Source organism: Brachyistius frenatus, unplaced genomic scaffold (genome assembly GCF_029030835.1).
Source record: "Brachyistius frenatus isolate BFR_SWC_R1_liver_20210118 unplaced genomic scaffold, ASM2903083v1 Contig_33, whole genome shotgun sequence".
Taxonomy (NCBI): domain Eukaryota; kingdom Metazoa; phylum Chordata; class Actinopteri; family Embiotocidae; genus Brachyistius; species Brachyistius frenatus.
Window position 1 is genome coordinate 3975274 of NW_027210632.1, and position 14924 is coordinate 3990197.

General features: G+C 42.3%; 1 protein-coding gene across 3 annotated transcripts in view; it reads right to left on the reverse strand.

Annotated features, from left to right (window-relative positions):
- Positions 1 to 14924, reverse strand: part of LOC138621995 (ankyrin repeat and BTB/POZ domain-containing protein 3-A) — a 160608-nt gene that overhangs the window by 38138 nt on the left and 107546 nt on the right. For all 3 annotated transcript variants that reach the window (XM_069700435.1, XM_069700437.1, XM_069700436.1), the window contains exon 2: positions 13310 to 13459. In XM_069700435.1, the coding sequence (XP_069556536.1) occupies positions 13310 to 13459 (150 nt within the window). The remainder of the gene's footprint in view (positions 1 to 13309; positions 13460 to 14924) is intronic.

Genomic DNA, 14924 nt, shown 5'->3' on the forward strand with positions numbered 1-14924 from the left:
CGCTCAGCACCGTATGGCAGGAAGACAAAGATAAAACAAGGTTAGCTGCTATCAAGCGAAGATAAATGGTGAAGTAGGAGCTAACGATCGTTTTTTGTTTTTTTTAGGTGGAGATTACACCAGACTTTAAAGGAAAATATCATTAGATCGGTGACCAGAAAAATGAGAAATAAATAAATACTCATTTACTCCGCCCCAGCTTGATGTACATGCTAGCCACGACTTCAAGATTCAAGGATTTTATGTGCGTACTCATGTTTCACAATATGTCCTCTGAAATTTGGGGCCAAAAGGTTAGTTTGCAATAATTGAAGTAAAGTAATAAACACCCGCTTGGTTTACAGTTCTTCTGCCCCCTAGAGGCTAAAAATCAATTCATACACCTTTAAATGTTTCTCTGACATTCAGGTGTCTTTCAACTTTATTGCTAAACGAATTAGACCTAACCAAATGTGCACTTTCTATCCAGCCACTGCACCGAAAAAAAATAACATTTTTAACATATCTGCAGGCAAGCAGCAGCTTGATACCATCTGTTTTACACCAGGATCCAGAGATGATGGGGCACAGAATAAATGAGATATTGAAATATTTAGTTTTTAATTACAAATGAAATAATCAAAATAGAAAGTAAGATCTCTGTTAACTTCTTCATACGTCCATTTGAGGAGCAGCGGGCCCAGGAAGGGTCAAATCTCCAGGGAAGCTGTTTTTCCTCCCTGGAGGAAACTTTGACCAAAATGGATTAATGAGGGTCCCATGATGCAGGATGCTGCAAAACATTATGAAATCTGTGTTTAGGAAGGTTAAGTGTTTATCTGTGTCTATATCTTATCGGATAATATCGGCTCTGCAGAGAACAGCATGATTACTTTTTTTCTGGCCATTAAGGCATATTCAGACTGTGACTGTGACCGAAAGCGACGAAACAACAGCAGAAAAGCCAGAGAAAAAAAATAAAAAAGATGTGACGGCTCATTTGTAAAAGTCGCAGGGATCCCTGAAACAATCCTGTTCATTAACAACGACTACAAACCTGGGGAAAATAATACAAAAGCCTTCTCGATAACGACTTCTTTTATTCTAAAGAGGCTTCTGAACCGTAGCTTAATTTCGTCTCATCTTATCTAAGTTTTTCCAGATATTTCCCGGCTGCGGAAATGGAGCAGTAGATTACACATACTATCTCTCTTGTCCTATTGTCATCATCTTTTATGCAACTCGCAGGAGGGGACTTCTAAATGGATGCCACTTTATTCTTTCTAATGGCTCTTTTAGGGACTTTAATGGCTCTTCTATGAAGATCGGCAGAAGCAAAACTGCAGACTGCGGCACTGTATAATAAATACCTTTCTTATGTGTGGTCTTTATTATCCACTGTGTCAAATGATCTTAAATCGTTCTGCACCATTCATATTTCAGTTGAGGGCTTTTTTTTTTTTTTTTTGGTTCCCTTTTTAAAGATGAGCTTCAAAATTACAGTTGGGTAAAAAATGACTTGTCCAGCTGTTTACCGAAGCACAGCAACAAATCAAATCGAAAGGATGTTTATGTCTGTGTGCAGCAGTCATGTTGAGAAAATAGTTCAGGCAAAGTAAATAAGCAGTGATAACAATACAATTCTAATTTATAGTAGACTGCATTTAACCAGACAAATAGTCCACAGTCACACTGAGTCTGCAGGCACAGTGATGCTTTCAGAAATGCTGTCTGCATGCTAACGTGGTAATTTTTTTTAGCAGGTAGAATTTTTTACCATGTTCACTACTCCAGCTCAGAATGTTAACATGCCAACATTTGTTAATTCACCCTAAACATTTAACTACACGTGTGGCTAATTAAACTAGCCTCATGCGCCGGGGGGGTTTGTTCTACAGAACGACCTGAAAGGTCGTCTTCAAAAACTGCTAACCAGTGCTTAAAAAAAAAGAAAAATACTCGGCAGTGGCTTTTTCTTGTCGTTACATTTAAACCATAATGGTATCTGGAGATCTATCTGGAGCTATCTGGGGATCCTCACGGGATGCTGAAACCTGACGAGCCGGATTCTCGTGTGATTGAGTGATCTCGCCCATCCCGCCGCCTCGCAAGTTAAGACGCTAATCGTAATGTCAGTAGGTTTGGTCATAAACCAACATGTTTTGACATGATAATGGCGATAGAAACAAAAAGGGATCATCAAAGATGTTTTAATTCACTTTGAGCGGTTCGCGAACGCGTGTACCAAACATGTCAAGGCATTTCACAAAAACAACCCTGAATGTCAGCCTCATGGTGACACGAGAAGAAAAGTGATGGGCTCGTCAAAGTCATTCGAATTTATCCTCGGGGGGTACCGTGGCTACTTGTAGAAAGTTTCTTGGAAATTCATCCAAAGGTTGTTGAGCTACTTCCGTCTAGACTAAAGTGGTGGACCGACTGGCAGCCAGTCTTAAAGCCATGAAACATTCACTGCATCTTTTCTAACAATCTCTTGTACAATTTTCTCTTACATGGACTGTGTCACCAACAATGAGCATTTAACAAAAATATTTATTATTTGAATCATTTGAAAACCACAGGTCTAATTAGAGGCAACTCCTTTACAAACTGCTGTCCTTTGTCATATAATTTACCGGATATTTTTTCAAAAATTGTAAAAAAAAAAGAAAAGATGTCATCATGATTGACACTCTCAAAATAATATCCTGAAGAAAAGCCGCGAACAAAAAGTCTTTTGTAGAAACAACACTTTGGGAAAACAGTCCAGCCTCTCGATGTGTGGAACCACAGTAAAATCATCAAAATGTGATACTTGTCTTGGATCCTTTACACTTATTCCTTCTGCTCTGTTACTCAGAAACCTCCACCGGCCTTCACTGAACCTCAACAAGTCTTAATGTAACCTGCGATAATGCTCCAGAGGGTAATTCATTTTATATGAATAAAAGACGAGTCATTGATGAACTGTTCATGTGTGAAACCGGCGAGGTTCTCGATGGAAAAAAAAAGTCCAGTCAAAACACCACCAGCTATCAGCACCCTTTCTTAAAGTGTCCTTTCATCAAAGCTTTGTCGCCTCCAGCTGCCATTATTTGTCTCCAAACAGTTGTCTGGCCTCTCTCTTTCTTTTTTTTTATTCCTTTTTTTCTGGAAATGGCGAGGTGAGAGCGAAGAGCAGCCTGTTCAATTCACCGCCTTATTACCTCCAAACTTCTATTAGCCCTTTTGGCTCCCTCCAAAACACTCAATTAGTGGGGCTGCATTATCTCCCAGCAGCACCGCTGCGAAAGGGGGAAACAGTCTGTGGTGAAACGTCCGTCTCATTGCGGCAGGACTCGATCGCCGAGCGGACGTTAAGCACAGATAACTTCAGCCCGTCCCTCAGCCACTGAAGTCACAGAGAGCCGAGTGAGGCGATGTCGAGCGGGCCTCGGCTCTCGCGTGTCGGGCTGACGGGTAATAATCATTAATGAGGAACATCTGCCTGCGGGTGTCGTGGGGAGGTGACGCGCATTCCAACGCTCACGCTGGTTTACAGACTGCGCGCATGCTTCCGCCATCGTTGGAAAACGTAGCACCTTCAGTAGACTTTAATTAGACTCCAACACTCTGTGCGTCGACCAGCCGCTCAGACGGGAGACTTAAAACGCACGCTGCTGACCTTGTACACGAACAGGAAAGTAAGTAATCCCAGTTTAATCTCCGGCGCCAGCGAGCCGATGGTTATTAAATTCAAGAGTCCTCAGTCGCTGTTTGTGTCCTTGCGGGACAAAAACATCTCGAGAACCCGGAGACGAAAAAGCCTCATTACGGTTTGAAATTGGTCCTGTGTTTGATGTTGTGTAATCACTCGCATCACCTTCACTTCGCTGCCCACTACGGGTCTGTAGGAACGGAGCGCACGGTTGTTCGGGGCGTGATGGGTCATTCTTTAAGTGAATCTCTGGCTCCGCTTGTTTGTTTTTGTTTTTTTGTTTTTTCTTCCCCGTTCGCTGCTGCCGGCAAGTCGCCATGTGATGCATATTCATTTTGGCAAGTAAACTGCTGAGATCTTTACCCGCAGTCCGTCCTGGCTCTTCCTTTGCATTCTGGACTCGTGCATCAACTTTTGAAAATGTTGTCGATGGGTTACAGAGGACGAAAGAGCACCCGCTAATGTTTCTGAAGAGAGGCCCAAGGTGGCACTAAATGCGTTTAAGTCACGTGCTGCTACCGCGGAAATTTCCATTTCCAAAAATTAGTTGGGACTTTTTTTTTTTTTTTTCTATAAAACCGTGTTTTAGTGTTGTCATGACAACGAAGGGTGCATAACCTTAAAGACGTATTAACTTAAACACCCAACGCGCTTTCAAGTCTCCAACGCTAACCTGATGTGTCTGATTTTCCCTTCTCGTGTTAAAATAAGGGAACGGCACTTCAAGCACAATTACAATTCGAAATTCGCTCTTAACCAACACATTTTTACCTGCAAAGCTACGGCGCCTCGTAATAACGCGTTCTTCTGCTTCTTATGTTGTTTAACGGCAGCTAGCAAACAGCTTTTAGGTGCATTACCGCCACCTTCTGACGGGGGAGGAGGGAGCGCATTACAACCAGTTGTCAATAAAAAAAAAGGGGAATTAAGGAAGAACGATAGTCACATCTACTAATAGAGTTTTAACATTTGAATGAAAACTAAAATATTTGAAAATCATGTCCCTTCGTTAGTTAAAATCTTTAAAAATGTCTATTAACTCAAGTTTGAGAGAAATCATTTGACTTGCTAATTACCAAAGCCATTCTTACTGGGAAGTTCAAAATATAGTTCCGATCTGCCTAAATGCTTTCCTTTTGAAGTGATACTACAGGTAATTTTTGCTTTCATTGCATTCGAATGGTTCAAAGCGAAGGTAATCGTCGGTACACACTTAGGTAGTGAGTTGATGCTTTGACCTTGATGTCTGGTGTCCTTGAAATGACCAAGAGCGTGTTTTTATGTTACAGGGATCCAAACGGAGAAAGATCTCATTTTTCTGGGAAATTTAGCCCAGAAAACCTTCTCTTAAAAAAAAAAAAAAATCCTAGAGTTATTCCACGAGCTGCCTTTTTAATCTCCATTCAATCTTCTCCACTGAGCTGCGGTGAGCGAGCAGGATCCTGTGGTTGGTATCCAGAGGCATTAAACTATTATACAATAATGAAGCCAGCCTCACGTAATTACTGCAGGAGGCTACAGGATTCTCCAGCACGAGGCTCTTTTGTGTGTGTGTGTGTGTGTGTGTGTGTGTGTGTGTGTGTGTGTGTGTGTGTGTGTGTGTGTGTGTGTGTGTGTGTGTTTAGAGCGGTTGTGAGGAGAGTTGTTTGTGTCAGCATGCCCTCGCTGTTTTCCTAAAGGTGCTGGGAGACAGATAAGAAAAAATGGCCGCACCCTGTTCCGGTGACTGAATGAGACGGGCTCATCTTTAAAGCCCTTTTTTTTTTTTTTTTTTTTTTTTTTAGATATTCTTGAAACCACGGTGACTCTAAGATGGACAGAGTACGTGATGAATGGCACTGCGGACCTCTGAGACGACAGCAGAAAAGGAAGTGAGGAGGGCATAAAATGACAACCAGCATACTGACATATCCATTAGACAGATCCTGAAAAGGACGCGAGGCTGACATCACCATCAGGAGCTGAAGAGGTCTGATGGATAAAAGCTTAAAAACAGAGAAATGCAACCTTATCACGCCGTTTACTAACTGCGTGATGTTTTTTTTATGAGCTTCTATCAACTCAAGAGAAACCTAATCGACTCATTTGTCTCCTTTTCCCCCCCCCCCTTCTTCTTTACCATCACCTGCTGGGAAATGGGTCAGACTGTGAGAGATTAGGAATGATGATGCATGGCGAAGTAGGGAAAGTAGCTTAACTGTAATATAATGAAAAATGAGAATAGCACGGACGGGCTGGAGATGAAATGTAACACCTCTCTGTGTGCGCGAAGCGATTCCATTATCCCGTATTCTCATCCTGGGTGAGGGATAATGGAGCGGAGAGGACGGGAAGGATGTCTGACTCACGGCTTTAAAAAGCGAGAAGAGATGTTAATGACACGTAGGGGGTTAAAAAGAGAAGGAAAAGTATGATTTTTTAATAATGATTTGTCATGAGAGTGAAGGCCGTTGAAATTTAAAGCATGTGGTCACACAATAAAAAAAAAAAAAAAAAGCTCAATGTGCACTGCAGCCAACAATCATGCTCAGGCAGGTATTCAGCAAGCAGAATAATCACTTCCTGAAAAAAAAAAAAAAAGAAAAGAGCAATAACATCCCATCGCAGTGCAATTTGCTGTAGCCTTTCAAACCGGCGCACAACTCCTGCAGCTTTGCAGAAGGAGAGAGGGATTCCTCCATTTGTGAAACCCACTCAGCCCTGAAGAGTAAGCACTTTCCCTCTCTGCCTATGCACAGTACAATACACCGTGACTCATTTTTCAAGCTGCCCGTTGTCAGCCAGGGAAAATACAGAGCGAGCGGCGCCTCCGGTGTTTAACACCCCCCCCCCCCCGGTGGACAAAACCCATTGGCGTAAAAAAAATAAAAAATAAAAAAATAAAAGAAGAAATGTGACAATTAGTCCCCCCCAAAAAAGTTGACAATTTAGTTGTCAAATAGAAAGAAACAACGATTTGGTCCATCGTGCGTGAAGTTGAAATTCTTTCAGATTTCTGGTGACACCGGTGGTTACCGGGGTAACAGCAAGACCGGTATGACACTACTATGCTCTCTTGAAAGCCACCAGACTCCTTTGATAAAAACGGTCATTTAACTGCACAGTACATAGTTGGTTGTCCACTAATTGCCCAATCCATATGCTTTTAGGCAAGACACTGAACACCGAGTTGCTTTTCTGTGGCAGACAGGTACCTTGATATGGCACTTTGTCAGAGGCCTGCACTGTATTACATTACACCGTTTATTTGCCTCGTGGCTGCTGTCCGACCCACAGGGCAGCCGGCCGTGCTGACAGATGAACGGCCTCTTTCTCTGTCACACCCGGTCACAATATGTCAGTCCGGCGCCTATGGATCCTTTTTGCCACACAAACGCGGAGTGGAAACAGAGAGAGAAACACCCGTCGGCGATCCGCTCACCTCGCTCAGACAAAGACGTGAAATATGAGCGTACAGGATGACCAGGGAGATAATGGCGACCTCAGAAATAAAAGATTTACTTTTCCACCTTGTGAGAATGAAATTATGAATGTTGTGATGAATGTTGCTCTTTAACGGCCTCTTTTATTATCAATTAATTACAGAATAAGTCAGGTGTGAAATTGCCCTGAAAACCGGCTCTGCGCCGCCGCTTTACTTTCAAGTCATTTTTGTTTATTGTTCAGCTGTTGAGCTAATAGGTTCAAATTGATTTCGGTTTAAACAATTCAGACGTGCTGAGAGGATTTGACGTGCGATACGTGAGTGGAGCGAGCGTCTGAGAACGAAACACCTGCTCCCCCGGTCGTGGGTCTGCTCCACATTCTTGCTGCGACGCTCGTGTGTGTCGCACTTTCACATCGTTAACACATGATTTCTCATTATTTCATTGGATTTATTACCGCAAATCAACCAGGTCCCAACTTAGATGACTGGCAACCTCCATCAGCCTCCACTCTACTCCGCGTTTGATGCCACGGGTGCTGCAATTCACATACGCTTCAGAAATGCTCGTATTCTCTTGGCAGGACCTCGTTTCTCCCATTCGACAAAAACAGGAAAAACCTGGTGTCCTCGGACTCTCCAGGAATTTAGCTGGATAGATTTACGTCCCAAAAGATTCTGTTTTATTCTTGCCACAATCTGTTAGACTAACGGGGCAGGACAGGAACACAACTGCCCTCCAGCTGCATTATTAAACATGAAACATCTTTGCAAAAAAAACAAACCAACAACAATAGCTGCATTTGGTGATGATAATTGAAATAAACATTTAAAACGTTTCGGAGTTCAAATGAGAATGCCTATGGTTCTCTATGGCAATGGTGCTTTGAGCTAAATGCTAACATCAGCATGCCAAAAAGCGCATAATGACAATGCTGACATGCCAATGTTACGCAAGCATATGTTTATCATGCTCACCATTTCAGTGCTGGCGTGCTAACGTGCGCACTAAACAGGAAGTACAACTGAAGCTAATGGGAATGTCACTGGTTCTTAGTTTAGCATGGTAGCATGTCAACATTAACACCAAATAGAAAGCATGGCTGAGACTGATGACAATGTCTCTATTTCTGCAGATATTTTGTAATGAACCAAATTTTTGGACAAATATTTTTTTGGGGGGAGGAGGGGAGGGGAGGGAGGGTGACGTACGTGTATATGTCTGATGTCCCCCGATACAATTCTGCAGCCCAAAGCTCGCTTTAAAATGTTTTCTGCACACGCTGGAATCACAGAGCAGACGACTGAAAGGCCTCTCTTTGTTAGGTCTTATGAAAACGCTCATATTGTGTTCCTTTATTTTTAGATAAAGCACATATTTTCTTCCATAATGAAGTTATTTGTTTTTGTTTTGAAGTGATTCACTGTATTTCTCCCCTGACACAGTTTGCGGCAGACTTTTTCGAGTGTCATTGGGTTATTTTAAAAATATGTTCATCGACCATGTTTTTTTTATTTAAATTTTTTTCATCATGTGTGCTAAGAAGAGGACACATTTCCACATAAAACAGACAACCACACTATATCTGTCGGAGAGCTCTACAGTAATAACCACTGTTTTTTTTTTTATTTATCTACAATCTTCTGGGTGGAAAATTGCCATCTTATATCTCATCTTCGCTGCTCCGGCCCAAACGTCACCCACTCCAGAGGCAGACTGATGTCCCAGGAACAACGTGGCTGAACTGAATTAGAAAATACTCCTCCATCTTTATTGCAGCATTCCCGCCGGATACTCTGCAGAATCAACGAAACACGAAACCCTACCGCGACGGCTTTAATTCAGCCTACACTGTTGTTAACGGTTGATTTCCGGCTCTGTTAATGACTGTTCTTGTTATCTTATGTTTTCTGGCTGTAAATGTGAACAGGGAGTTGCTGTAAAAAGAACACGTATGTTCAGCCAAACCTTCCCCAGATAGATAAACATTTGGAAATGCAATGAACTCTCTTATCTCTCTTATCTTGAAAAACGCTAACTCGATTACAGTCAGAGGAAACTTTTTTTTATGAGTCAGCGAAGCTCTGCATTTATTAACTGCACTGACATACAGGGAGGTGGTCGGGGTGGAGGGACGGTACACAAAACACAAGACTAAAATCTTGACTCCCATCTGTGTTTAGAGTTAAGCAACAAAAGGAAAACTTTGTGATTTTAGTCTACCCTTTCCACCTGCTATTAAACGCCTCCTATAAATCTTTATTTTTTGAAGGTTGCCGAGCGTGTCGCCTTCAGTGAAGAGGCTGCCTACTGTCACTAAAATGGATGCAGCGTTTGTTGTGCTTCATTTCCTTCGCATCAAATTTGGCACATTTGCAGTCGAGGATTTTTAGGGCAGGTTTAATAACTTCGATGTTTACTGACTCGTTGCTACGAGGCTGTTATTTGCTGTGTAATTTACAGTTTTGTGTTTTTTAAATCTCACTCTCCCTCAGATGATGAGAACAAAGAGACTTATTTTATTTTAAAAGTTCTCCAGCAAATCTTCTACCCACAGAGTCAAATGATTTCGGTCTTGCAGCTGTAAAGTTATTACTGACTGATTATACTTTTTTCAGGTTGAAATTTTACTACATTGCTGAGAGCTTCAGTGGATCAATGCGAATCAATAAATGTGTCTGATGTTTTCTGATACAGAAGGACCATCAGTTCTTCCAGTGCCTGAACATCATAAAATAATTGAACAATGCTACGATCACTACAGATTACAAGACGGGCTATTTTGGCAGAATAGAAATGAACTACTGCATGTTGTCAGAATGTTTTTTGCAACTTGGCGGATTGTTTGATTACCAACATCCAAATTATGTTACAATAACAAATAATTTTGTGTGGCTAATTGAAAAAATAAATAAATCCAGATTTGAAAACGCTTTGAATATTTGTCAACTGTAAGAAATAAACAGATTATCATTCATCGGAGTGGCTGATTGCACACAAGCTGCACTTTAAATAACAAGCAAACTTCTCTTGGACTTCGTTGCACCTGTTTTGATAAATAAACTATATATGTGCAGATGTGTCTGAAATGAAAAGCTAAATCTCCAGAGACGCCGTCTCTTTACGTTCCTTGCGAAGGCAGATGGCGCAACATGTTTAAAGTAGAACCCTTACTGCAGTCATCGTGCACTCGATAAGCAGATTCACACTCGCTGTTATTCAGCGATTTGTGAAATGTTGATCAATCTGTTCACATAGCGCAGCACGGGGAGGAAACCATGCCACAGTAACCCACTGAAATCCACTAAATGACCGAGAGCAGTTGGCAGCGACCGCATTTACGAGCCCCACGTCAGCTTCTGGCAGCGATGGCGTGGCCGACCCCGGAGGTGAGGAGGCCCAGCTGAGGCAGCGCAGCAGAGGGAGTCCGACACACGGTGCATTAAACAGGAATCAAACAAGCAGCCGTCTCTGCTTTTTTTTTTTGTTTGTTCTGCCTTCCGATACAAGTACAGCATCTTTTGGACAGATATGTTCAAATTAGCAAGAATAACCACAGAACAGTTGCTCTCTATTGCGTATTGGCATTTTCACCGGCAATTACAGGAGGTAAACGCACTTATTTGCTTTTATCCTAAACGTAAGTTTTGCTACCGCAGTTCCTGCTGGGAATCCTTGAATTGACATCAAAGGAAAGCTCCTACATGCAGTATGTCATTTTCTTTGCTTTTTACGTTTATAGTTTTCATATAAGGTTTTGTCTCTTATCATGCAGCCTGTCAGCAATTATAATGAGCCGTCAATAAAAAGGTTTCAACTTTTCATCGTCTTGTTAAATCTGTGTGCATGTCATCATTTCCAGGAACAGATTTTCCTCGTCCCTCTTCTAAAACTACGGCAAACAGAAAAAAGATTTTAAAATACAACAGTACAGTATGTTACTTAGAAGAAATTACGTTATTTTTGGCCTTTTCACGGACTCGAGCACCAGTTGACGAGGTAAAATTTCTGTTTATTCCATCCGACCACCCACAACCTCCTCTGACTTTATCACTCTTTGTACTTCATCACATGACCTCCTCCTTTGTTACTAATCAAACATGCTGCGTATAGTTTTTCCGCCTAGGCGAGGCCACTAAAACGGTACCCTCTAGTGGACTGACTGGTGTATTACGTGCCTCGGTGTGCTATCTGGCTGCAGATCATATTACTTATGTTTCATTATTAGGTGCAGTGGATGTCAAAGCATTTTCTTCCCTTGTGTCGATTTTATTTCAGTATAGGTGATGATGATGGACGGCCTGCTCCACAAACTGCCCACAGGCTGAGGACAAGACCTTGAATTCTTACTTCAATCAATGATGCACAGTGATTTACTGGTTTCTAATGTGCTACCGGGGTCGAAGCCAACAGTCATCCAGGACAAATGTGCGTGGACACAAAACGCACAGCCACACATCGTGCAAACGTCTGCGGGTGACAGGATGATCTAACGCGAGGCCGCGAAAAGGACGAGGACGGGGGCGGGAGGCGTCAGAGTTAAAGGTGGAGCGCTCCCTTTCAAGTTGAGGTTAAAAGCCTCTGAGGCGGTGACCTTGGATTTAAAGGTCCCCGGGCGCGACTCGTAAACAGGTGTCGGAGCAGCTGTAATAGAACAGTTCGTGGCTGCAGTGTGTCGGCGGCCGAGGGAGGAGAGATGGATGAGAGGGACGGAGGAATGATGGCGGGTCGGGTTAGACCTCCGTGACAGCCCACGGGGACTGGGAGTGTGCATTCCCTCACACAAATGGAGCTATTTTGGCAAATAGACATGGAAATAAGTCCTTAAACGATCAGTTTTAATGTCCGGAACAATTACTGCCGCATTTACTGTGAGCTGAACTTAGAGGTTTTATACACAGTTCTGTTCAGCGAGCATTTAGTTCTGGGCCTAAGATGCAAATATTTAACGTTGGCATTTAATATCATTAAATCCGAGTATTTTCATGGCATTTTAAACATAATAGATAATACAATTTACAGAATTGTATAATTAGAAGTGCAGAAAAGCAAAATGCAACCTTAAATATATGGGTGGTATTGACACTGTGACATATACAATTTTTTTTTTAAACAACGTAATATTCCGTGTAGCCTAATAAATGTAATGTTTATTCTGTCTTATTTTGATACCTATGTCTGAATTAAATAGTGACAGCTATTAACCACATGAGTTAATACTGTAATCACTGATCACGTGCTCGTTGCAGCCTGGTTGTTGCATAACGTGCGCACCACACTGCTGTTTTGCGGTCGATCGGCGGATGGACACGTGAGTTTTCCTTCTGACTCTGAACAAAGAGTTTTAGAGCATCTCTTCAGCTTTTCAAAGTCGTGGCACATATTTGTGTTTCTGCAGCCACAGCAGCTGAATGCCAACGTTTTTCTCGTGAGATCTTCAGGGTTCTCGAGTTGGCAATTTTCATGAAGAACTACTTGTGAATTTTTAGAAGGAGGATCGAGACAGTTGAGGAAACTTAAAGAGATTCCCTCATCAGTCCTAACTTCTCTTGGGAGCGTTAATTGGACACATATAACTTCCCTCGCTCAGTGTTTAGATGATGGCAGTCGAAAGAGGCATCTGAACACGTTGCGATCTGGTGACTGCGAAGGCCACAGAATATGACTCTCAAAATTTTCACGATACCATTCGGTGACACCTCATAGGTGGATGGAGACCACTGTTTCCAGGGTGGAAACGTTTCATCAAAGGATAAAGATGATCTTTCAGCACAGCTTGTATTGATTTGCGGTGACCCTCCTCTCTGGCGGGGACAAGTGGTCCCAAATCAAAACCCCCCACAGCGTCAGAGAGCCGTCGAGTCACCTCGCTGCAGGGCTCTGACCTTCAGGTTCTTACTTTAATTCATCACCCGTCTGTATTTTAAACGTCATGTGACCACAGTTTCATACTAAGGTTGCACGATGACACCTGACCGAGTTCAATTTACAGACAACAATGGGAGGAAACGTAGGAAAAGCTTGTAAGTTAACCTTCGGTTTGGAATATTTCATCACTAATACAAACACGGTGAAATCTTAAAAGATTTTTTTACAGCTTTGGAAGTGATAAATTGCATAATTTAAGTCGGTTTCATTTCCTTCCAACCCGGTTAAACCTCTGTGGAGTCTGTTCTCGCTGTGTGTTCCGTATAAAGATGACACTCACTCAGCTCTGCGATGCTTCCCACCCGGGTAGCGAGCAGCGACTGCTCCAGCGTGCGCAGCTCGGCCTGGGTGTATCCTTGACCCTCGCTGCCCCTCCCCGAGCGCTGCTGGTCCCGGTGCAGGTTCAGACTCTCCGGCAGGCTCAGCACACCTGCAGGCAGAACAGAGCCCCAAAAAAGTCAAAAGCGGCATTTATGTATCATATTTCGCTAAGTTTTAATCTGCAGAACATTTCAGCCCCCTCACTTTTTTGTTTTTGTTTTTTTGTGTGGCTGATTTCTAATTAAAAACCATGAAATAGCAGAAAAATGCAAACTGGAAAAGAGTCCAGAAATGCAAATCGGCACTTTCAGCTCAATATTGGTTGGTTGGTAAACTGGATGATAAAAACCCCCACATTCATTTCACCAGCAACAGCAAACATAAAATGATTAAACATGGAGTCACAGATGACTATATCTTCATTTTTTTTGGGGTGAAAACATCGCAGCTGATGTAATGAAAATAAACCCAGATTGAATGTTTTAATGAATTTGTTCTTTCACACAAAGATTTCTTTTTAACAGTGAAGGTAGATGAATCAGAGGACATTATTTTAACATAGTTGCATATCTTTAAAATGTATTTCCTCTGAAGTGAAAATCGAGCCCTCTTCTAATCCCCTCTCCTTCTGTTTTTTTGACTTCCTAACTTGAACTATAACTTAGCCAATTATGCTACGAGCCACTTCAAAGTCATGAATCCAAAGTGCGAGCTTGTGCATTGTCCTTTTACATAACATCTTGTTATAATCGCAGGTGTGTTCGCTGGTTTTCTTTTCGCCCCGCAAACAAGGTGCAGCAGATTATGTTTGGCTGGCGAGACTTAATCCATTTAGGTGCTGTTACTGCAGCCAGGCTTTGTTTGGCTGTGGCATAACTCGTGACAGATTGGATATTGAGTTGTTGTTGTTTTTTTTGTTTTTTTGCTACAGAAGAATGGAGAACGACACCGCGCCGAGCGCTAATCCTAATGACACGCCGCAGTGGGATACGCCATTACTCAGCAAACAGTAATTACAACATAGAGGAACTTGGTCAATTTGTCTGTGTTTGGTTGCCAGCACATAAGACAAAAGACCCATGCAGTGGACACAGAGCAGCAGGCTCATTTTGGAGGAGTTTTCCCCTCAGTAGGAAAAGGAGGCCAGGGAGTTGTCCAGCTCCAGATTCCTCCCACCACGTCCTCTTCCCACAGTGTACAGCCCAGGAATTCCTGTATTCCCCCGTCAAAGTCTCGCTTCCCTCTTCTTCCCACAGCCTTTCCGGGGAGGTCGACCCAATTTTTTTTTTTTTTAGAGCCTCTAATAATTATCATAACAACTTTTCCCATTGCTGTTTAACCACTGAGCTTTTAGGGTGTGTCCAGAAATGAAATTCCTCCAGTGAAATATGTGATGTTCAAACAAAAAATGGTTGGTTTGGGTCTCCGGAGTAAAAAGATTCCCCAGAAACTAATGATTTGCAGAGAAGTGAAAACCACTTTGGGAACTTTTTATTTTTATTTTAAATAATTGTAATTACCATTTCAACAGCATTTAAATGAGTATATTTCAAGGTGTAGTTAGGAGCTGCTTC